We start from the raw sequence: 22,920 nt of genomic DNA on the forward strand, positions 1-22,920 counted from the left end.
ACAATACAAAATTTATCCCCCCCCCCAAGAAAAAGGGGGTGAGACTAGGCTGGGTGGTGGGGCCGTCTGTACCTGCCACAGGAGTGGGGAATAGAGGACACACCCAGGAAAGCTTTGATAGGGAGAAGCATTCTGGAGAAGAGGGGCTCGCTCATCAGGCGACAGGCGGTCTCCCCCTCAGCTGCCTCATCCTGCCACCTCCAGCTGCCTGGCTGAAGACAGGCAGATTGAAAAGGGTACAGCAGAGGCTCCCTGCCCCCATTCCCTGAGGGAACTAAAGAAGCTACCTTGGATAACCCATCACCTCCCTTCAGGGTTCCACTTTAGGAATCTCCGGGGTAGGAGTGATGGCCCTCAGCTGTAGTCATGACCTTCCTCCCTCTGGAAGGCCCAGGTGGTCTGGTTGGGTTGTGAGGACCAACCAGCGCTGGTCCAATAGCCACAGCACAGGTGAGGCCAATGTCACAGCGAAGTAGCCAGAGGGAAGCCCTGTCCCCCTGGGAGCTCTGCGCAGCACCCTCCCTAGCTCCAAGCCCTGGGGTGCTGCAGCCCCTCCTTGCCTTCTGAGTCATTGTTCAAACCCACCAGCCCTTCTGACAGAGCTGGAATCAGGCACCAAGCCCTCCGGGAAGCTATTTTTAGGATTCATCTGTGCTTTCTGATTTCTCCCCTAGATCCCATATTCTCCCACCCCCAGATCTGAAAGAGCTAAAGATGCTAGATATCATTCATCATCCCCCCCTCTCCAGGTGCTCTCTCTCTCTCACTGGGCGGCTTAACTTACAAGCTGTGCCTTCACCCCCACCTTTCCGTACCACTCCCTCTTTCTTTCTTCATCCCCACCCTCACCCACTGGTTCCCCAGCTTCACTGGCAGCATGGAAATCAGGCTGTTTGTCTGACATCATCTTCCACTCCCTGGCCTGCGAAGAGTTACTCACTCAGGCAATCCCTGGTCCGCCAGAGGAGACTGTCCAATTGCCAAGCAACCCACTGTTGGCCAATCACAGAGCTCAGAGGTGATGTCATGGCGAGAGCTGATCAGTGGTGCTGATGTGGAGAGAAGCCCAGGGTACTACTAATTGAGGGAGTGAGGAAGGAAGCAGCTCGCTTCTAACTGGACTGCAGGTAAGCAGAAATGATATGCAAATTATTTGAGGTTTTTTTAAGGAAAAACAAAACAAAACAGCAGTGGCAGAGAGGAGAAGCAGCAGGGGTCTGACACCTATTGTGTTGCCTTTTCGTCTCACTCAATCAATTAAACTTTGTCCAATTCTGGGGGAAACGGGGTGAGGAGAACAGAATGCTTGGCAGAGGGGTGAGGGTGGGCTACAGGCGTTTCTTCTATTCCAGAGCTCAGGAGAGAGAGGACAGGCAGGAATCGTCTGGGTCAGATGTCCACGGTGAGCTTTTTTCTGCCTAAAAATGTTTTGTTGATGAGAGAGAAAGGTTTTGTTCAGAATCCAGCTTCCCTGCAGCTGGCTCTGACCCCCAGACCCCTTTCCAGCGAGAAGCTGCCCTGTGTTTTACATTTCCTTTCTCAGCCCCAGCTTTTCTCCTCTCCTTTTCCCATTGTACCGTCCTTGTCTTTCTTCTCTATCTATACTGGGTTACTTTTTTCTCTTGGTTCTAAAGGTGCAGTGAGATCACCACCTCTTCCTCACCCTGCCCCACCCTGAGGTCAGCGTGATCCTACCTGCACAGGGAGGCTGGCTGTAAAGTCGCAAACTGCGGGGACCCACAACTGCCACGCCCTGGTCGCTGCCTGTGGCTGAGCCAGGACCCTCCCTCTGTGCTCAGCCCGCCACTTTCACCTGGAGTTTAGTTGGGCACTGTCCTCTTCTCATGTGGGACCCAGGGTTTTGCTGTCCAGTGGCCAGCTCTGTCCCCACATGGTGGTGCTGTCTTTGTTTTATTCCTCACAAGAAGACACAGGCAGGTGTGGAAGAGTCCCATTGTCCTGAGAAAGGGCAGGCAGGTCTCCTGAAACTCCTTGGGAGGCTCCGCAATATTCAGGCTGCTTGTGTTGGAATACCGGGGCAGGCACGCCCCGTGTTTCAAAACCAAGAGAATTGCAGGAGGGATGGCCAGTGGTGGCCTGCTGGAGTCCTGCAGGAACGGTAGGAGGTGGAGCAGGAAGGTGGGGGAAACTGTCTCTGCTGAGGCCCCTCTAGGGGGAATGAAACCTCTCCTACAGGCAGGGAGTCTGGGTGCCAGGGGAATGAGATCATCTGTCAGATGAGGAAATAATCATAGTGCTGGAGCGAGCGATGAGGAGGCAGAGGGGAAAGATCTGATCAGGGGAGCTCCAGTCTCCCAGGGACATTGCCCTATCCTCTAGGGCCAGCCCAGCCCCTCTCCTCAGCTTACCCCAAGCTCCCACCTTGCTTTCTGGAACTATGCCTTCACCCCTCCTTGAAGCCCACTTTTCATCACCAGCGCCTGGGCACCTGTCTGTGGATTCCAGCCTTTCTGGGACAGGTTTGGAGTGGATGAGGATCTTTAATTGTTAGATAGAGCCACCCTAGAGCATTGTAAGGAGTGAGTTCCCCATCACAGAAGGCATTCAAATCAGAATTGGATGACCACACAGCAGGGCAGCTAGAGAAGAGATTTTTGCATTATGTTAAAGACTGGTCTAGATGAATGTTTTTCAAACTGCAGATTGAGACCCATTAGTGGATTATGAAATCAACTTGTGGATTGTAACTGGTATTTTTTTTTTAATAAGATGGGAAAAAATAGTGTAGAAAAAAAAAGTCAGAACACATCCCATATAGTAGAGTAAACAATGTTTCCTCTACCGTTTTTTAGTTATATATTTTCAGTTATATATTTATGTTTGCATTTCAGTTCCGTGTATATTCATGTGTACGCACGTCTGTCTGCCTGTCTGTGTATGTGTCAGTGACCATATATATGTCAGTATCATGACATACACATACCAGATTATTCTATAAAATGTAGCTCTTTATTGTGGGTTCCAGGAAGAAAAATGTTTTAGAAACATTGGGCTGAAAAACTTTCCTTTTGTCTAACTATAAGACCGGAAATCTATGGATACCACTTCCTGGACTGTGGATGTATTTTTATATTTTTTCATTTTCAGTGGTGATAAAATACACATAACATGCAATTGTTGTGCAGCTGTCATCACCGTCTATCTCCAGGACTTTCCACCTTTTTCCAAACCCCGTACCCACTAAACAATAACTCCCCTCCCCCCGGGCCCTGGCGGTTACCATTCTAATTGTGTCTCTATGAATTTGACATCTAAGTGGAATCCTGCAGTATTTGTCCTTTTGTGACTGGCTTCTTTCACTTAGCATAATGTCCTCAAATTTCACGTTGTAAGTGTGAACTTCTTGAAATGAGAACTGTCTTGTTCATATGGGTCCCTATTATCAGGTACAAAATAAGTGCCCCAAACCCAAGTATTGTCTTACATGGAAAACTCTGTGTCTTTAGGGAGATCCTTATTCTAAAGGACCCACCAAAGACAGACAAGTGTGGCCTCCTGAGCAGACTGTTGAGCAGACACACAATTGGTGGTGGAGTCGTGGGAGTGTCTTGTAGTTTGGGCTGAATGTCTAGGTTTCATTTGGCTCCAGAAAAGAAATCCAAGAGCCAAGCAAGGTTGGCTGCCCTCTCTCATCCGACCATTTTAACCACATTTGCCCTACAGGACAGAGTGGGCCAACTGATGAGATTTAAAATAGAGTAGCAAAGATTGATGAACTGAGATCCAGAGAGTAAGGCAGTGGAACAGGAACCAGGGACAGAGAGCAAAGAAGGAAGAAGGGAGAAATGGAGGGAGAGAGAGAGGAGAGAGAAGATAGTATATACCTTAACCCAACCATATAGAAAGAATGGGAAAATTCAGATCTTCCCGATTTCAAACAATTGGATATTTAAAACATCAAGGTAATAAGCAAAGAAAGCCTTGATTTTTCCTGAGCCCTTAAGATCCTCACCCTAATTTCGCTTGATGTTTTTATATTATTTCCTATTTACCTGGAGATTCCCATTTGGAGACATAGAATTCCCAGAGATTTTGAAGCCATGGGTGGGTAGAAATGAGACTTTTTTGGGGGGAAGATAGAAATTTGGGGAAAAATTATAAAATATGCAAAATGTAACTTTTATAATGCCCTGTAGGGAACCAAACTCTCTCTCTCTTTCTCTCTCTCTCTCTCTCTCTCTCTCTCTCTCTCTCAATGGCTTGGGAAATAAACATTCATCATGTACAATTTCATTTGCTTATTAAGTTAGAATTTGCTATATTTAGAGATGTGATAGTCTGGAAAAGGTTACTTTTTCTGTTTTTCTTTGGGGAGGAGTAAGGAAAAAAAATCTCTCCTGCCATTTAAAAAGGATTTTTACAGGGTTTTGCATTTTTAGTCCCCACTAGGAAGATAGACAGACACACAGATGTAGGTATATTACACCCCACCTACCCATACACCCTTCTTCTTCTCCACCAAAGCTCACTGGCCTTTTTCATCAATTATAACTGACAGCCAGCCGGGTGTCCACCCCTTAGGGTCCTGCTGTCAGAGGTAGGTGGTGGTGGGCAGGAGGACAGAACCATCAGAAGAGGCAGAAGTCTGGTGATTGGCCTAATTTATGATAGGACACAGGCAATCTGAGCATAGACTCTAGGGTGAAAGACCCCGTGGGGGAGGGGGAGGGGAAAAGATGGGCAGAATGCAGAGTTCCAGTGGATCATTTGGGTGTTGGTGCCCAGAAATCCAGACCAGGCTGGGAGCAAGTTTCAAACTGAGTACAGTAGTCCCCACCCCTCATCGGTGGTTTCGCTTTCCACAGTTTCAGTTACTCTCAGTCAATAGTAGTCTGAAAATATTAAATGGAAAATTCCAGAAATGAACGGTTCATAAATTTTAACTTATGCACTGTTCTGAGTCGCATGCTGAAATCTCATGCTGTCCCCCTCCGTCCCGCCCAGGATGTGCATCATCCCTTTGTCCAGTGTCTCCACACTGTATTCTTGCCCCACCCATTAGTTATTTAGTGGCTGGCTTGGTTACCAGATAGACTGCCCAGGTATCACAGCTTGTGTTCCAGTAACCCTTATTTTCCTTAATAATAGCCCCCAAGCGCAAGGGTAGCGATGCTGGCAGTTCCGATATGCCAAAGAGAAGCCAGAAAGTGCTACCTTTAAGGGAAAAGGTAGGAAAAACATAGTATAGGAAGTATAGGAAAAACATAGTGTATATATATATATATATATATATAGTATTCGGTACTATCTACACTTTCAGGCATTAACTGGGCATCTTCGACCTTATTCCCCATGGCTAGGGGAGGACTACTCCATGTGGAAACAGGTGGCAAGGCTCTGTCTGCTGACAGTGCACACACAACTTGACTATTGATACTGGGATAGTCTATCTTCTGCACCTACCACAAAACCGGAATTAAGGACTCGACAAGAGTCCTTCCTAGAAAAATATGACTCCAGGAGTAGTAGTCTAGCTCATACTTTTTTGAAAAACAATTTTTAAATCAAATTAGAGAATTCAAGTACAAAAAGGATATTGATAATGGTCACGAACAAAGAAAACACTAGAATTTAAAGTCATCTAATCATAATCAACACGTTTATAAAACTAAATGCAATTGTCAAATGACTTCAGACTAGGGAATATGTCTATTAAATTCATCATTTTCCTTCCTAGCATCTCCCATAGAGCATATAGTAGGCTCTCAATAAATACAGAGGGTGCCAAAAAAATGTATACACATTTTAAGGAAGGAAAAAACTATTACAATTATAATACTCAATATATACTGATAACAAAAGATGAATACAGGTCACGTTTGACTTCTGCAATTACAAGAGGTGCTCAAAGTGGTTACCATACGCGTAATTTTAATACAGTTTTTTCCTTGCTTATCATGTGTATACTTTGTTTGGCACCCTCTGTATTTGTTGAATGAAATGTAAGAAAGAAATCGATAACGGCAATCCAGATCTGAAAATGTAGATCATTCTGACAAAACCAGAAGGTTCGTAGGGCAAGGAAGTAAAAGTATACTAAATCCCTCATCTCACACACAGAAAACTGTTAGCTACTGTTTTATTCTTAATATAGTGAAATATAGGTATAAATGATTTTAACTTAAAGATAAAAACAAGATGTAAAACTTATAAAGCATTGGAGAAGAATGAAAGCACAAAGAAAACAAGAGTATTATGTCAAAAGATAAGAGTCTCCCTTTAAGTAGCTAAATGCAGGCCTGGCCACTGGCTCTGTGGCTAACATAGTCAGCCCACTCTCTCTTCATCTGAAAAAGGGTGGGAAATGAGAACACTAGAGATCTCTGTGGCTCCACCCATCTGTGGGTAGAGAGCTTGACTCCTGAAAATGTCTGCAGATTCTATTGCTTGTGCTCTGCTGATATGAAAATTATTTCATTTGTTACACGTGGCAGGTCATGTATGTGCATTTTAACAGGGGCTTTCTGAGGCAGTGCCTGACACAAAGGAGAGCTGGAGGGTGAGAATTTTAAGCACCATTTTAAGACCACCCATAGTTGAGAGGCAGATTTGGAGTAGATGAGCCTTTGTACACTCTTCAACCACATGCCCTAGGCAATCATCTATCTTGCTTCCATTTGTGCTTGGCCTTGGATTTGAGGAAGTACCATGAGACTTTACTGGAAACATCATGGGCTTTGATGGAAGAAGACTTGGGTTCAAATCTCATTTCATCATTTTCTACTTGTATGACTTTGGACCAATCAAATCACTTACATGAACTGACCAGTAGCATAGGTATAAAGTATCTATTTCATAGGATTGGGGGAGAATAAAATTAATATATATATATATATATATATATATATATATATATATATATATCCATATTACAAGTAATAGGAATAAGAAAAAAACTACAAGGAAATACCAAAATACCAATAGCAAAAGTAGCAGGATGATAGGGATTTCATTTCTTTTTTGTCACATACATGTTCTGAAATATGATGTTAATATGTTTGTAATTAAAACATTACATATACACATAAAATGCACATATGCATATACGTATATGAAAGTGCCTGCTAAACTGTAAAACACTACGAAATATTCCCGCTGTTATGACTAAGAGTAATATAACACAGGCTTGTTCCAGTGCTTCGACCCCAGGACCCCATGCGCTACCTGGGTCACAAAGCCTTGCAATTCCATCCAGTGACACTGAATAGAAGTCTGTGCCCTTGAACTTCCAATATTTTGATTTTTCTGTATATATAGACTCGAAATAAAAATAGCCCAGAAAATGCCATCACTGTGGATTATTTGGGGCTGTCAGTTTTCCTGGCTTAATTTTTCTTCTCTGGCTTGCCTCTCAATGTAGCTGTTACAACCAAGGGCCTCTCAGACTCAGCCCTGCGTTTGACACAGGGAACCCCTCCTTATTTCCTAGAAGCACAACTGAAGCCTGTTAAGTACTGGCTGGAAGTTGCTCTTGACCTCGGCTCCCATCAGCTTTTCCTCCTGAAGGTTTTAGAAGCAAACCAGAGAGGAGTGATTAGACAAGCTCTAGTCCCTCAATGCTAATTAATCACATGCTCCTCTGCTTTGCCCAGTTTCCCTCTGTGTTTTTCTCTCTAGCCCTCCTTGGCCTGTAATCTAATACACACTCCTCTCCCTTTATAACATGGTCCCTATGACTGCCAGGGACTTGCTGAAGGTCCACACAGCACCTGTGAAATTTCCAGAGGCTCCAAATTCCCACCCAGGGGACCTGTTTCACTTTTTCATCATCAAAAAACCCTGTGGTTCTTTTAAGACCTAGCCAAGGGCTTGGCACAGAGCTTAATATTCAATAAATATTGTGCAAAGAATGAAAACCACATTAATGAAAAAATAATGTATCTCTTAAAAAAAAATCCAAATAAAGGCATATGGCTGCTAATCAGAGCCTTCTGATTGACATGAAATACCCAGGGTTATTGCACAGAGTTATGATTCCAAGACATTTAAGTAGATTGTGCAGCTTATTTCATGTAAAAATATAACTTCAACAGGACTTTTAAAAAGACTGTTAATTGGCACGGACCTAAAGAGTCACAATCCTGTACTGCTTGTGGTCAGAGGATGTGGGTCAGAACTCATTGCTTTCATGCCCCGGTTCTGTGCAGAGTTCCTAGAGTGTCTCTGATCACATTTGGCAGGGATCATGCTATTCAAACCACTTAGATTTGCATTAGCTTCTCAGCCCTCAGAAATAGTCCACATGGGATTCACACATCCTGATGGCATTATCTGGGCATTTCTTGCAGTGACAAAATGCTTGCTCACTCGGGCCAATCGTCAGAAGTGCCACAGGAGGTCAGGTATGCACCCAATCAATGGCCATTTAGCATTTGAGAACTGGTTGCGTTTCTCTGTCAGCAGCTCATTGACTGCATTACAGAAAGCCTGGGCGTGTGAGTCATTCTCTCTGGTCACAGAAATACATCCGTCTGCTGTGGTGTCCCTTCTGTACCCTCATCTTTTCATTGCTGCTCTGAGGGGGTCCCCTGGAGGGCTGTTCCCTCACAGTGTCGTGTGTGGGGGAGAGAAGGGATCAGCATGAAGGCAGAGCACAGATGCCGAAATCCAGAGGCTTGGATTCTGCTCTCATCTCTGCCACCAACTCAGTGTGACCTCTGGATCTTTGGTCACTGGGGAGGAGGAGGCTATTGGCATTTTGGAAGAGACAGTTGTTGGTGGTTGTGTGCAATGCACGGCGCTTAGCCCACCTGGCCCCTGCCCACCAAATGCCTATATGATCCCCAGTCTAGTGCCCATCAAAAAGTCCCATGGCTTTTCTGGGAGGGAGGCTGCCCAATAGTTGAGAACCATTGGCTCGTGATCGCTAGTTCTCTCCATCTCTGACATTCTGATGTTCTCGAGGAAACTGGGGGACCCATGAGATCCCTCTTCAGTCAATAGCCTTTAGTCTAGACCAGGGGTGTCCAAACTGCGGCCCACAGGCCAACTGCGGCCCGCAATCCATTTTTAATTGGCCCACAGCAAATTCCAAAAATATATTTAGTTTACTTAAATAAACCAGGTGAGGCAATCCGTACTTCACCTCGAGGGAGTGGCCCAGCTGTTGGGGTATTTTACAGCATATGGCCCTTGGTAAAAAACCTTTGAAAAAAGTTTGGACACCCCTGGTCTAGACCTTCGCTATCAGCCATCCCCACCCCCAATCAAAATGTACTCATTCTATGTCTTATCTCTTCCTGGTGGGGCTATCGCTAACTAATTAATTTTACCAATTATGCTAATGGATCCATCCATCAGGAAAAATGTGTGATTACTTGCTTTGCCATATACAGACTCTCGGAGGCTGGAGCTGGGGGAAAGAAAGGTATGGAATCGGTTTGCAAACAGGAAATCAGTCATGGGTGGGCTGCCAACAGTCCTTGGTGTGACTCATTCTAAGCAGGTTCTCATCACTTTCGACCTGGCCTTGGCTTCCAGCCTCCTCCTCATCTTTTCCCCAGCTCATGCTGCCCGATGAGTCTTTTTGCACTAGTAGTATAACCCAAAGAGAAAGCCAGGCTTTAGAATGGAAATCCCAGCTCGGCCCCTTACTACCTGTCGGATATGGTGTAATTAAGCTTCCATCTCTTCATGACAAAAGAACTGCATAGAATAAATGGAGATAATGTCTGTGGTAGAAAGGAAGGGCTCAATAAGTGGTAGCTATTATTATTGCTATTATCTTACCAGCACCATTTCCTCTCCCCGTATTCAAAAGATGTCAGTGGCTTCCTACTGAACAGAAGATAAAGTGCAAACTCTTTCCCTGGTCTAGGGGTCTCTGATCTTCCCGTTCCTTTTCTAGCAATCGGTCTGAAAGCACCCTGCATGCAGCCCAGCGGACCCCTCTGTCCCACAATAAAAACCGGTCACATGCGCAGCATATAGTCGAGCTTAGAGGCATTGTTAAGATGAGAGGCATTGCAGAATCTGACGAGCATAAGCACCCTATCATACTCTCCCCTTTGCCATGTGAAGATTCCGTCCTCTTCCCACCTGCTGTGCTGGATTAGTAACTGACAGCACAGCAGTTGGGCTGCTCAGGGAGGCCCCTCCTGTTATCTGCATCCATCAGAAGTCCTTGGGAGCGAGCACTGGGCAGGAGTCAGGAGACCGCGGTCCTGAGCTCCAGCCCTGGTTTTGTGGTTATATCCTGAGTGTCGGGGGCCCTTTCCATCTTTGCTCCTGCTGAATGTGATCAGTTTGCTGATCTTCCGTAGGGGCTACCCAAGGCCTGGGATTGGCCTCTGCCTTAACAGAAAACATGCAAGGAGCCTGTGGGAGGGCCAGAGGTTTGCTTCAGCATGGGGCTTTATCCTATGATGCTCTGAGGTCTGATGCCCTTGCTAGAATCTCCCTCTGATGGGCCTGTCCCCGTGGCGTCAAGCCTACTTTGGCCTCCATTGTCTCTTAACCTTCATTCTGCCTCTGGGAATTCCTGGCATTCTGTTCTCTTGGGCAACAACACCCTTACTGCCCCCTCTCTGGAAGTCCCAGCCCCTGCATTGTGCGTGTTGTAGGCATGACAACATGACTGAAACCACCAAGCCATTAACAGGTTCCACAGCACCATGAGAAACATGCATGGCCCAGGCCTCTAGGACTAGGGCTAGTCTGTGGGCCTTAGGGTTGATGGGACATGCCCAGGAAAATGGCCTGGGTAGTTGGTGTCCAAGATGGGAGAACAGAGGCCTAAGAGCTGTTCTGAAGGGCCTCCAGGCCACAGGTTAGCGTAACTAGAGCCTCTGAGTGGTGTGAGTTCAGTCCAGGTGTAGCCCGGAAGTCAGCCTGGAGTTCTCACAGCCAGGCTGAGTGATGGAGACGCAGTGTGACCGGCCCCACCCAACACTGATGCCACAGGTCAACTAGAGATAAAGTCAGGCTCCCTGCCGTGTCTGCCACCAGCCAGTGGCCGAGGGCCACTTTGTGTGGTGGGCCTTCCAGAAGAGTCTTGCCCTCCCCCCTGCTCCCTTACATTCTTTCTCACAATGTTCGATGGGCAGCCACATTTTTGGGGTTTGAGTGCCATAGAAGTGATGTAACTATTGGCCTGAGGATTTATAAGGGCCCCATGTACCCAAAGGTACACCTACTAATAGTATCTTGAGGAAAATATCAGACTGTATATATAAACACTGGTAGATGAGATCCGGTGAAAGAATCATGGGTTTGAACCCTAGCTCTGTCATTTCCTGAGTGTATTAGTTTCTTATGCCTGCTGTAACAAACTACCACACACTTTAGAGGCTTAAAATAACAGAAATTCATTCTCTCACGGTTTTGGTGTCCGGAAGTCCAAAATTTAGGTATCAGCAGGGCCATACTCCCTTCCAAAACTCTGGTGGCTTCTGGTAGCTCCAGGCTTTCTTGCCTTATGGTAGTTTCCAATATGGTAGACTCCAATCTCTGCCTCCATCTTTGCATGGCCTCCTTCTCTCTGTGTGTCTTTCCTCTGTATGTCTCTTATAAGGACACCTGTCATTAGATTTACATGCCAGGTAAGATAAAACGATTTCATCTCGATATCCTTAACTTAGTTAAATCTGCAAAGACCCTTTCCAAATAAAGTTACATTCACAAGTTGCAGGGGTTAGAACGTGGATATACCTTATTGGGGGGGGGGGGGACACCATTCAACCCACTACACTGAATGGCCTTGGAAATGTCACTTAGCCTGTCAGAGCCTCAATTCCCACATCTACATGACAGGGATAGTAATTCCTATGTCACAAAGTTATTATGAAAATTAAAGTGAATACATTTATCACACAATAGATGTTCTCTAAATACATATTTTTAATTATGCAGATTCTAACCCTGCGAAACTGAGTTCTCTCAGTTACAAATCCGTTGGCCACACATACCTCTGTCCATCTCTAGGATGTCTCCTGTGCCCTGCCCTGGTCTTCCTTCTGTGCCCCTTGGACTTGTGTCCTCTACCTGGTTCCTCCTGCTCCTAAAACTCCTAGCCCAGTATCTTCCAGAGAACTATAGAAAGCACTCATTACATATTTTAATTAAGTCATATCCTCAGGCCAGATTGCCTTTCCTGGAGTCCCCAGGGCCATGGGGGAACCAGCAGTTAACATCTAGTCCCTCCACTGGCCACAGGAAAGAGCTTACAAGTCAGAAGACCTGGCTCCTAGAGCCGACTCTACCACCAACTAGCTGTGTGACCTTAGCCAAAAATCTTAACTTCTCTGAGCCCCAGGTTCTTCATCTGAAAACAAAGTTGATGATGCCTGTCTCGTTGGCCTAGCCCAGCCTTGTGCGAATGCAGATGACAGGGACTGTCAAGTGCCCTGTGAGTGTAGGGTCTTAATTATTATGCCCAGCTCAGGCTGAGGGGCATGGTCCCTAATGCCATCCCTTTAGAAGAAGCTCAGCTCAGTCTCCCTTCTTTCTCAAGGTGTCCTTCTCTATCTCCCCTTCACCTATTTGGACCCCACTTCTACTCCAGTACCTACATTAAAATCTGAGGCCACTCTCTCTCTTGGCAAGGGCTCCCTCTGCCAGCTGCCTCAGCGGTCAGCCTGGTAGTGAGTGAAGACTGTAGAATGTGGCCTCATGACCAGGGATGTCGCATCCAGGCACGCAGGCCCACCTCCCTGATGAGGGATTCACTGGTACTGTCGGGATCAACTTGACTCTGAGGAGAGAGGCCCATTGTGTTGCACTGGGAGGGCTGTGGAAGGGGCCTCTGGATGCGAAGCACAAGGAGAAGAATGAGGAGATGCTGCGGGATAGAGCACTTTAAGGCCCGCTGACCCAGCTTGAAGTCTCCGCTCTTTCACTTTCTAGCTGCAAGCTCATAAATCCTCTGAGCCTCTGTGTCCTCATCTGCAAATGGGGACAATAGGCCTTACTTGCAGGGCTGGTGAGAACCAGGGGTAATGACGCTGAAGCAGGCATGTGGTACCTGGTAGCCACCCTGATGCAAAAGGCAAAGGAAAGGAACTGAAACAAAGATTTTTATTAAGCACCCCCCTTTTGCTGGAGGCAGTACATAGGCATTTCTCATTTAATTTATATGACTCGGGGCAGAATGAAGGGGGTTCCGGAATGCAACATCAGGCCTGTGAATTGACTCGCAACAGCGAGTAAGAGAGATGAAGTCTTTGTCTGACTCCGTTCAGGGCGAGCCCTAGAGCTGGGGCTGAGCCCACTGCTCCCATCCCCTCTCCTGCCCTTCCCCAGCCAGTAGGGATGCTGGTCCCTGAGGGAAAACATTTCATGAAGGAGTGAAAGGGCTTCTCCATCAGCCTCAGGGTCTCTTTGTCTCATGAGGATGCAGGCAGGCAAGCTGTAGGCTCACGCCCCTCTCCCCTGGCACAGTGACCACTGCGGGCCACTGTATCAGTCAGGGTTCTCCAGAGGGACAGAGCAAATAGGATCGATAGATATAGATAGATATAGACATAGATATAGATATAGACATAGATAGATACATTGAAAGAAATTTATTATGAGGGATTGGCTCCTGCAATGATGCAGGCTGAGAAGGCCCATGATGAGCCATCTACAAGCTGGAAGCCGGGAAAGCTGGTGATATAATTCCATCCAGTCAGAAGGCCTGGGAACCAGGAGCTTACCCATGGCTGAGGGCAGAAGAATATGGAGGTCCCAGCTCAAGCAGAGAGCAAATTTGCCTTTTCTCTGCCTTTTTGTTCTACTCAGGTCCTCAACAGAATGCGTGAGGCCCACCCGCACTGGGAAGGGCCATCTTTGCTCGGTCTATCCACTCAAATGTTAATTTCTTTCAGAGACATTCTTACAGACACATGAAAAACAATGTTTTACCAGCTATGTGGGCATCCCTTAGCCCAGTCAAGTCGACACAAAAGTTAACCATCACAGTGGCCAAGGATCAAGAGATCCCTGTGACAGCCACTCGCTGCTGGCTATTTCTCACTCCATCGAATGAATAGTAGCCGTCAGGACAGGCCCATTACCTACCATCCGCCAGACACTCTCCGATCTGCTCTCTCCTTGCCTCTTGTTTCCACCTGCTTCTCCTTCACACTTTTTGGTCCAGCATCAACCAGCTTGAGACCCTCATAGACACCAAGCCCTCTCAGCCCTGCCCCTTGTATGTACTGTTTTTAACAGAATGCCCCCGCTACTGTCTCCTGCCTAATTTAAGACTCACTTTAGGTGTTGCTAATACCAGGGAGCCTTCCCTGTCCTCCTGCAGAGTAGAGAGTCCCTTCTCTGTGCTCCCACGATAACCCGCACACCAATTACCATCTCTGCACTGACCACATTATGATGACATTATTCCTTAAGACCGTTTGTTCTTCTCATTGTCAGAGGTCATCTTACCTGGGAATCAAGGAATGCTTAGGACAGTGGTTCTTGGAGGGAAGGGAGTGAGAGGGCATCTGAATTTTGACACCCTGTGTCCAATCCCCTCTCACCCGTATCAGAATGGGCTGGTGTGGAAGGAAGCTCTGTGTGGGTGTAGGGAGGGATTCACAACAAAGTTATTTTGGGAATGTCTCCCATGTAATTTGGATTTAAGATTAATGTCTCATCCTCCTCCTTGCTTTGGGCCAGGCCAGTGAGCTGTGCGGGGAGACAGATGACCACCCTTTGATCCATGCAGTTTGGGGAAACCCATGTCTGCACACTCAGGGGGCTTGAGATTGGGAGCCAATTAAGAAACTATCATTAGTCCATGGAAGCTGAACTTGACTGGGTTGATGTGGGAGAGGTGATTGGTGTCTGGGAAAGAGAGAGTAGGTGTGGAGATGAGGCACCTCTTGGGGTTCTCACCCCGCTTGTGTAAAGACCTTCCTTATGGGAATAACCCATCAGCGGTAAAATACTCTCTTTTTCTCAGACTTGTGACAGTGTCCTGAGCTGGTGACAGACCTCATCTGTGACTTTCAGTTGGATTCAGCTCTCCCATTCCAGAAAACATGACCCTGGCTGGTAGGTATAAAACCATGTATGAGACGGGGGCACCAAAGCACAGGGTATTTCTGTATATGCATATATGTCCTTACACACTCACAGAAAAAAAGACTGATGGGAATTACAGCCAATAGTTAAAATTGGTTATCTCTAGACAGTGGGTGGGATCCCAGCCACGCTCTTCTTCCTTTTGCTCGTGTGTTTAAAAAGTTTTTACAATACACATGTATTATTCTTGCAGTTAATTATGTTTTTAATTTGGAAAAGAAAATGAGGAGGAGAGTGCCAGGGCATCGCGCTGAGTGTTAAGCTGAGAGAGCCTGAGTGTGCCCGAGCTTTAAAAATGGTGTGCTGCCCCAAGGCTGTGGGGGAGGTGGGTCATGCCAGGAGCACAGTGCCAGGGTGAGGGTGGGCTGGCCATCGACACATCAGCTCTGATTCTTGACCTTCTGGTTTGCAAATCCTCCCCAGTCACAGAAAGACTAGACAATGGTGGCGGTACCGTTCCATGGTGTCCTCATGGACACCAGCCCCTCTGGCTGTGACCACTGCACTGGGAAGGTCAAAGAAGGCTCCCAGCCCGAGCTCGCCACCCACGGAAGGGTGAGACCAGAAGGATGGGGGTGAGCTTCTTTACCCTTCAGGGAAGCACTGCCAAGTACTTTGAGTAAAATGGAGTGTGGATTTCCCGCATGTTGAACATCCTAGGCAAGTGTGGGGAGATAGCTGAGTCCAGGGTGCTAGGCTTGGGTGAAAGCACTGGTGCTTGGGGTCTTTCTCTGGACATTTTGCATTTGACACTGTGAAGGAAGACGATACACTGAGGAAAAGATGGTGTCATCTGGGTGCTCTGGAAGGCTCAGGTTCTTATAGGTCCAAATCACACACAGGACTCCTAAAGAGGGTCACTTGGGGCAAAGGGGGCTGGGTCCCCAGCCAAAGGGTAGGTCTGGGTGCCTCTGTGGAACCTGGGGACCCCCAGCTGCTCGGGCATTCAGATTCACAGGGCTGCTGGCTCTGAGACTAGGAGGAGTGAGCATTTTCACCTCCTGGGTGTTCTTGCAGCCTACAAAGAGAAGATGAAGGAACTCCCGCTGGTGTCCTTGTTCTGCTCCTGCTTCCTGGCCGATCCCCTGAATAAGTCATCCTATAAATATGAAGGTAAGTGAGGGCTGCCATCGGGAGAGTAATGGCTGGAGCGGTCCTGTGGCTTGTATTCATGAGTACAGCACCCCCTACCTCAATTTCCTGACCACCTCCTTCTCACAGCATCTTTTCTCTCCCTGAGCCGGTAAAATCACTGCAGCTAGCTCTGAGGTTCTAGGCAGCAGGTGATGGCAGGCGTGGGGCTAGGCCTGGGGGAGCAGGCAGCAGTGGAAGGTCTGAATCAGACCTGCTGCAGAGTGCTCTTGATTTTAGCTTTTGTTCATTCACTGAACAAATGGGTGCTGCGGAAGATGGAGAAGTGAAGCAGAGCTTATGCTCCCCCGGAACACCTAGACTAGAAGAGGAGGCAAGACAGGTGTAAACTGCTAGATTCCATGGTCGCCAAGTCTCCTGCGCAAACGGTAGAAAACGCTCTGGGAGAGTCCAGAGGTGGGCAGACGACATGCCCCTGCAGCCACCCAAGGAAGCTCTATGATAGCCGTGCTGACAGGTTCCCAGGACACCGTGTCCCAGGATGTGAGCAGGGAGCCCCGAATGACCACGTCCTGATTAGGGGTGCTCATGGCACAGGCCGCCTCTGAATTTCCTGGGGGTCCAAAGAAAGGGACGGGTTTGGTCTGGAAATGAGAGCTGGAGGTGCTCGGGTTACCTGAGATTGTTTTTCTCTGTTGTTTAGGCTGGTGTGGGAGACAGTGTAGGAGAAAAGATCAAAGCCAGCGGAAAGACAGTGCTGACTGGAGAGAAAGAAGAGAGCAGGGTAGGAGGGAGAGGGGCAGAGGTGTCAATAGGCTGAGCCATCAGATTGGGAGTGGGTTGAAGAGTGGACGGGTGGTGGGTGGTGGTAAATGTACCACTCTTAGCCACCATAGATGACAATTTGAGTAAGAGCTCAACTATGAGAGGAACCTTGTGGCAGAAGCAAAAGCAAAAGCAGTTGCGACAGCCATTATTAGAAAACACATATCCTGGGACCCTAAACCGGCAACCTGAGATGTCACTGTGGCTACCAACCTCCAGCCCCATCAGAGCCCACTGACCTTAGGTGTCATGTTCAGGACAGACCTAGAACCCTGGTCATTGGTTTGCCTTGGGGACCCCAGATCTCCGTTTGTGTGCATGCTTTATGGGTGCCCGTGCAGTCTTCAGGGGGTGAGCAGCCCCTTTCTGCTCTCTGCAGCAGACACAGTGGACCTGAACTGGTGTGTCATTTCTGACATGGAAGTCATTGAGCTGAACAAATGCACCTCAGGCCAGTCCTTTGAAGTCATCCTGAAGCCACCTTCCTTTGATGGGGTGCCCGAGTTCAATGCCTCCCTACCCAGACGGCGAGATCCGTCACTGGAAGAGATACAGAAGAAACTAGAAGCAGCTGAGGAGCGAAGAAAGGTAAGTGCTGTCCTTTCTTCTTTCCATTTCAGCAGGAGGGGGCGGGAGTTGGAGAAGATAGGTGGTGGCCCTGAGCTGGGTAAGGTTACCACCAACCTACACATACTTAAAACAGCACCTCCCATGTGCAAGGCAGAGAATGAGGCACCACTGAGCAAAACAAAGAAGTAAAAGTCCCTCATCTCTAGGAGCTTAGTTCGGTTAGGAGGATAAGGCACTGCATTACATACCTCCAAGAGGTGGCCTTATAGGTACAGTGACAAGAGTAAACCATAGACAAGCACTGAAGAATTCAGGAAAGTCTAGACAATTAAGAAAGGGCTCCTTAGTTGGCGTGCCTGCCATGTTTCCTATTAATTCTGTATGGCCCAACTGTGACGCCATCTTTGTATTAGCTTTCTTAATCTTTCAAGCAGAAGATAATCTTCTCCTCCCTTGAGTCCCTACAGCACTTCCTCTCTATGTCTTAAGACATACGTCACATGCTAGTCTGGGTTAGAATTATTTATGAATATCTTATCTGTACTATACTTTTTTTCTTTCCCAAGTTGTTAGAATAGTGCCTGGCACATAGTACATGCTGACTTAGTATTTGTGAATGAGTGAATGAATGAATGATGGCAATGAGAAAAAGATAACTGAGCGTATGGTGGGAGAACCCAGGAAGTGTCTGTGCTTCCTGCTAATGGACCAGGGACCCCGTTCAGGGTGTGTTCTGGGCAGAAACATCCCTGCTATGCTCACCTTCAAGGGTCTCTTTCTGCCTTTGTACTTCCCTAGTACCAGGAAGCTGAGCTCCTGAAGCACCTGGCAGAGAAACGAGAACATGAGCGGGAGGTGATCCAAAAAGCCATCGAGGAAAACAACAACTTCATCAAGATGGCTAAGGAAAAACTAGCCCAGAAGATGGAATCTAATAAGGAGAACCGGGAGGCTCACCTTGCTGCCATGTTGGAACGGCTGCAAGAGAAGGTAAGTGGTCTCGCATCAGAGAGGAGACTCCTGGGATACTCTCGTCCTTCTGTGGCAAGTATGATGGCTCTATATATCATTTCGGGGAGCAAGCAGCCTCAGGCAGGAATGGGGGTATTTCTGTCAGGCTGGGTACTTAACGAGTTCCAAGGGATGGTTTGGGAAGTCATAGACAAGAAACACAAACTGAGCACTGGAATTCCCTGCGGGACGAGCTGCACAACTACACAATTCAAATTTCTTCTTATCTTCGGGCGATTAGACCTCTTATCATCTAGAGAAAGCCTGCCTGATACAAAGGAGGAGAGAGAAACAAGCAGTTGTACACTCCTGGCTTCATCCTTGAATAGACTAGTTCAATTCACTGGAACATGCTGACTTGAGCTCTTGGCTCTAAGCCAAGGGCATGATGAGCTGAGCTGCCCATTGAGCAGGAAACACGATTTTCTCCAAATCTCTTGACATGGACTGAGGGAGTTACAGGTCTTTCCAATATGCTGCCTTTTGTCAATACACTAAACGGTGTCACCTGAATATGAGAAACGTGAGAGACTGGGGTTGGTCCCACGTGTCAGCAGAGTAACAGCCCGTTCTGCTGAGAACATGATGGCCTCATTTCCCGAGTCTCAAGGCTGCCCCAGTTTCTTCTGCAGCTCCTGGGAGAGCTCCAGCTCTGTGTTTTATTTCCAGGAGCCGCCTGCTGCGCGGTGACTCCGGGGACCCGATCGGTGGCCTCGTCCCATGGTGAGCAGCGTGGTCCCCGCTCCTTTCTGCCCATCCACCTAGACTCTCAGGCACTTCAAAAGAGCTGCAGAAACATCTGGTTTCTTCACAGGGGATCTGAATGTTGCGTAGACCCTGCAGCTAACCAGCATGGGGCAGCCCCTCCTCTCATATACTCCATCCTTCTGGGGGTAGCAAGGCCCCCACCAATTGTCAGATGGAAGGGAAGTGATCTGGGTATGATTTCAGGCTTCCCCAGTTATCCAGAGGGATGGTTAGGAGCAAACTCTTACAGGAAAAAAATCTTGGATTGGGATAGGATGGGGCATGAGCTCTCAGGAAGAACCCAGAGGAAACGATTAAGACTAGAGCCATGATATGGCGTTTGAAAGACTGTAAAACACTTCAATTTCACCATATGCCTCGCCTCACAACCAGTCCATGAGGTACACAGGAGAGGTGTTATCCTTATTTTATCATTGAGGAAACCATGCCAGAGAAGGTCAAATGACTTGCCCAGGGTCACACAGCCACTGAGCAGTGTTACTGGGACTAGAACTCAGTTCTTTGGCTACAAACTGGTGGCTCTTTCCACACTTGTTTAAGGAAGATCAGTCCATAATCGTCCTGCCAGCCTTTTGTCAGAGAGGTGGCCATTGGCGGCCATGGAAAGGGAGTCCAGAAACCCAGGGTTGTGTCCAGTGAGCTCACCTGGGCATGGAGGTAGATTCTAAAATGGAGAGATTGGGAAGGCTCACAGTCTGGGGTAATAGCTTTGGAGGTCAGGTAAGACTCAAAGAAGCAAGACGTCAGAGCAGAAACATGAATGGGCATCTCTCCCTGGGCATTTTGACCTCTATTCACCATTCCCCGCCTGAAGGCAAAAGGTGGAACGATATAGGTGTGTCATTTCTGCCCTGCCTCAGGCCAGGTGCATCTTCAACAATACCTCTGTGTCCGTATTTGTGGGGGTCACTGGTCACCTGCATCAGACTCCCCTGGTGTCAAGTTTCACACCACAGACACGTGGATCCTACCTCAGACCTACTCACGCTGGCTCTCTAGGGATGGTGCCTGAGGACCTTCAGTTTAATATGCTTCTGAGGTCATACTGATACATAGCAAGGTTAAGAACCACTGCCTTTGATGTCCCATTCCCCATTCCTTCCCAGAGACATGGAAAATTCTAGGGCCTCTCCAGGGACAGATTTGTAGTTTAAGGTATGTTCTGAGAACCTGGACTGCCTCACGGGTCCTGCCCAGGCTGCGTCTTCGTGCGATGTGATGCTATTTGGATAGATGTCCGAGTCTGGCACACACACTATTTATTAAGCACCAACTATACGCTAGGAGCTATAGAAGGAACTGGGGGACAGCAGGAACAAGGCTCGCTCCCTGCCCACCAGGAAGTCACCACATAGAGTACCTGGATATATATACAGATGTATACGTATGTGTATGTATTCATTATACAATGAATAAGTTATAATATAAGGCAGACCATCATAAGCCCTACAGGTGAACATTAAAATCACAGAATTCTAAAGGTAAGAGCTTCCCCTGCATGCCCTTCTCTTTAAGGACCAGAGAACTGAGGCCTGATCAGTGAAGTTGAGCTGCTCAAAGTCACAGCTGATAGGCCTTTGAAGTCAGATCCCATCTTTTGGCTTGATTATAATGTGAAACAAAAGAGGGTTCTCTCAATACACTTGTAAGAAAGCTCACCGTTTGGAGTTGGACATTTCCAAAAGTTCTTCAGTCCATTTACACTTTCAGAGCCCCCATCTTTCACCAAGGGGCTTAGCTTGGTGACAGCTAGCTCTCATAAGGAGATGGGCAAGGAATAAAAGCAGCAGTCAAGTTGCATGTGTGTGTAGGGGACGCTTGCAATGAGGCCTGTCTATTCTGCCTGTTCCTCCAGCAGCCACCCTGAGTGACTCCTATTACATCAAGCAGCACAATTCAGTGCAACCCCCAGGATGGACGGATGAGGGAGGGAGAGGCTGGTGGGCCCTGGGCTTGCTGTGAGGTGGGTCTCCCACAGGAGGTTGGCCCCAGTCAGTGAGCTCCCTGGAGACAGACCAGCAGGCTTGATGACCCACCTCCTGCCAGTCTCACCTGCTACCTTCTGCCCCTTCTCAGGACACCTTGAGACCCTGCTCTTCACTTCCAGTGGCGGCCATTCTTTGGGTTCTCTCGTTCTTCAGCCTCCCTTTATCCTCCCGTGTGACGTGCCCTTTTCCCTCTCTTCCCTCTCAGGACAAGCACGCAGAAGAGGTGCGGAAAAACAAGGAGCTAAAGGAAGAGGCCTCCAGGTAAAGCCCAGAGGCCAGAGAAGTTTCCAGAACAGCTGGACAACTCCAGCAGCTCCACAGTTCCCGAGGCAGCCTCGCCCAACGCCGGCTGCTCTCCCAGCACTGGGGTTTGGGGGGAGGGGGGTGGCCAGGGGTGTGTTCCTCTGCTTTTGGTGTTTGTACATGTAAAGAATTGACCAGTGAAGCCATCCTATTTGTTTCTGGGGAACAATGATGGGGTGGGAGAGGGGAGAGGAGAAAGGTGGGGAAAGGGAGATGGAGGACTCACGGACATTGCAACCCTGCCTACCGCAAACTCAGGTCAAGTCCTCGGCTTTTGTTTACCATGAGCGTCCAGGCACCGTGTTGAGGGAAGTTGAAACAGAGCTGTAGAAGACCGAGTGAAGGGCTGAGTCCTGGGGGGTGGGATAGGGCTGGGGTGGGTGGGGGTAGTGGCTGCAGCCTGTGGCCAGAGATGCCTAGCAAGGGGGTGGGGACGCAGAGGTGTTGCTTCGGCCCTGCAACAGGTGGGATGAGGTCTGAGTGTGTGTGTGTTAACCATCATCTTTTTGATCATCATGACCAATGAAATATTTACTCCAAGTCTCCGGTTCTTTATTTCCTGCATTGGTCTTCGGGTGATTGATAAGAGTGTTTTTGATTTGGGCTCCCACCCGCCAGGGCAGATGACCCTTTTGTTCCTTAGTTTGATCATCAGGGCATCTGAAATGCTGGGCAAGGTGGGTTAAAACATGTCAGCCTTTGGCATATCTGCAAAGTTTTCTCCCTCTTCTCCCTCTTCTCCTCCTTCTCCTCCTCCTCCTCCTCCTCCTCCTCCTCCTCCTCCTCCTCCTCCTCTCCTTCTCCTTTTTCCTATTCCTCCCGCTCCTCCTTCTTCATCATCCTTTATTGAATTGAGTGCCCTGGATTGAGGAGAAAAAGCCAGTCTTCCTTTCTATGGAGACATTCTGATACGGTCCCCAAGATACATGGTAAGAAGGAAGTCCTCCTCACCTTGGGACAGTGGGATTGCAGGTGGTCACCAAAAGTGGGTGAACAAATAAACTGTTAGTAGAAAGCAGAGGGAGTCCTTGCAGCCACAACAGTCACCTTATCCAGAACACTGACCATGGTTGGGAAAGGGGTGTCCCCCTGTGCCCTGCAAACAGGAGTGGGGGGCAGCCTGTGTGGACTGGGTCCCAGGGCATCTCCCCACCCTGCCACACACAACATGCAGTTTTTTACAGCTTTATAAATAAACTGTTTGGTATTGCTTCCCCCCGCCCCACCAATAGCACTGCAACTTGGCTTCATTTTAGGGAGAACAGAAGAGACAGGGATGAGGATGAGGATGGTGAGGATGGCAGCTAACCCTTAGGCAGCACTTACTAGAAGCAAT

The 22,920-nt window shown here is 47.9% G+C and overlaps 1 protein-coding gene across 6 annotated transcripts; it reads left to right on the forward strand.

Moving 5' to 3' along the window:
- The first annotated feature begins 1,025 nt into the window (after positions 1-1,025).
- STMN4 (stathmin 4) lies at positions 1,026-22,118 on the forward strand. Of its 6 annotated transcripts, none has more exons than XM_081075727.1 (7): positions 1,026-1,127; positions 14,906-14,997; positions 16,045-16,140; positions 16,823-16,903; positions 17,324-17,532; positions 18,313-18,504; positions 21,487-22,117. In XM_081075727.1, the coding sequence occupies exons 2-7, from the start codon at positions 14,985-14,987 to the stop codon at positions 21,544-21,546; spliced, it is 651 nt and encodes a 216-aa protein (XP_080931853.1). In that variant the 5' UTR covers positions 1,026-1,127; positions 14,906-14,984; the 3' UTR covers positions 21,547-22,117. The 6 variants fall into 6 exon arrangements, with proteins under 6 accessions (XP_080931853.1, XP_080931855.1, XP_080931856.1 ...); XM_081075729.1 differs by lacking the exon at positions 21,487-22,117 and adding an exon at positions 19,195-19,255; XM_081075728.1 differs by lacking the exon at positions 1,026-1,127 and adding an exon at positions 8,345-8,363 and having other exon boundaries at positions 21,487-21,660.
- Positions 22,119-22,920: the final 802 nt, after the last annotated feature.

The sequence above is a fragment of the Rhinolophus hipposideros genome, assembly GCF_964194185.1.
Source record: "Rhinolophus hipposideros genome assembly, chromosome: 16".
Classification (NCBI taxonomy): Eukaryota; Metazoa; Chordata; class Mammalia; order Chiroptera; family Rhinolophidae; genus Rhinolophus; species Rhinolophus hipposideros.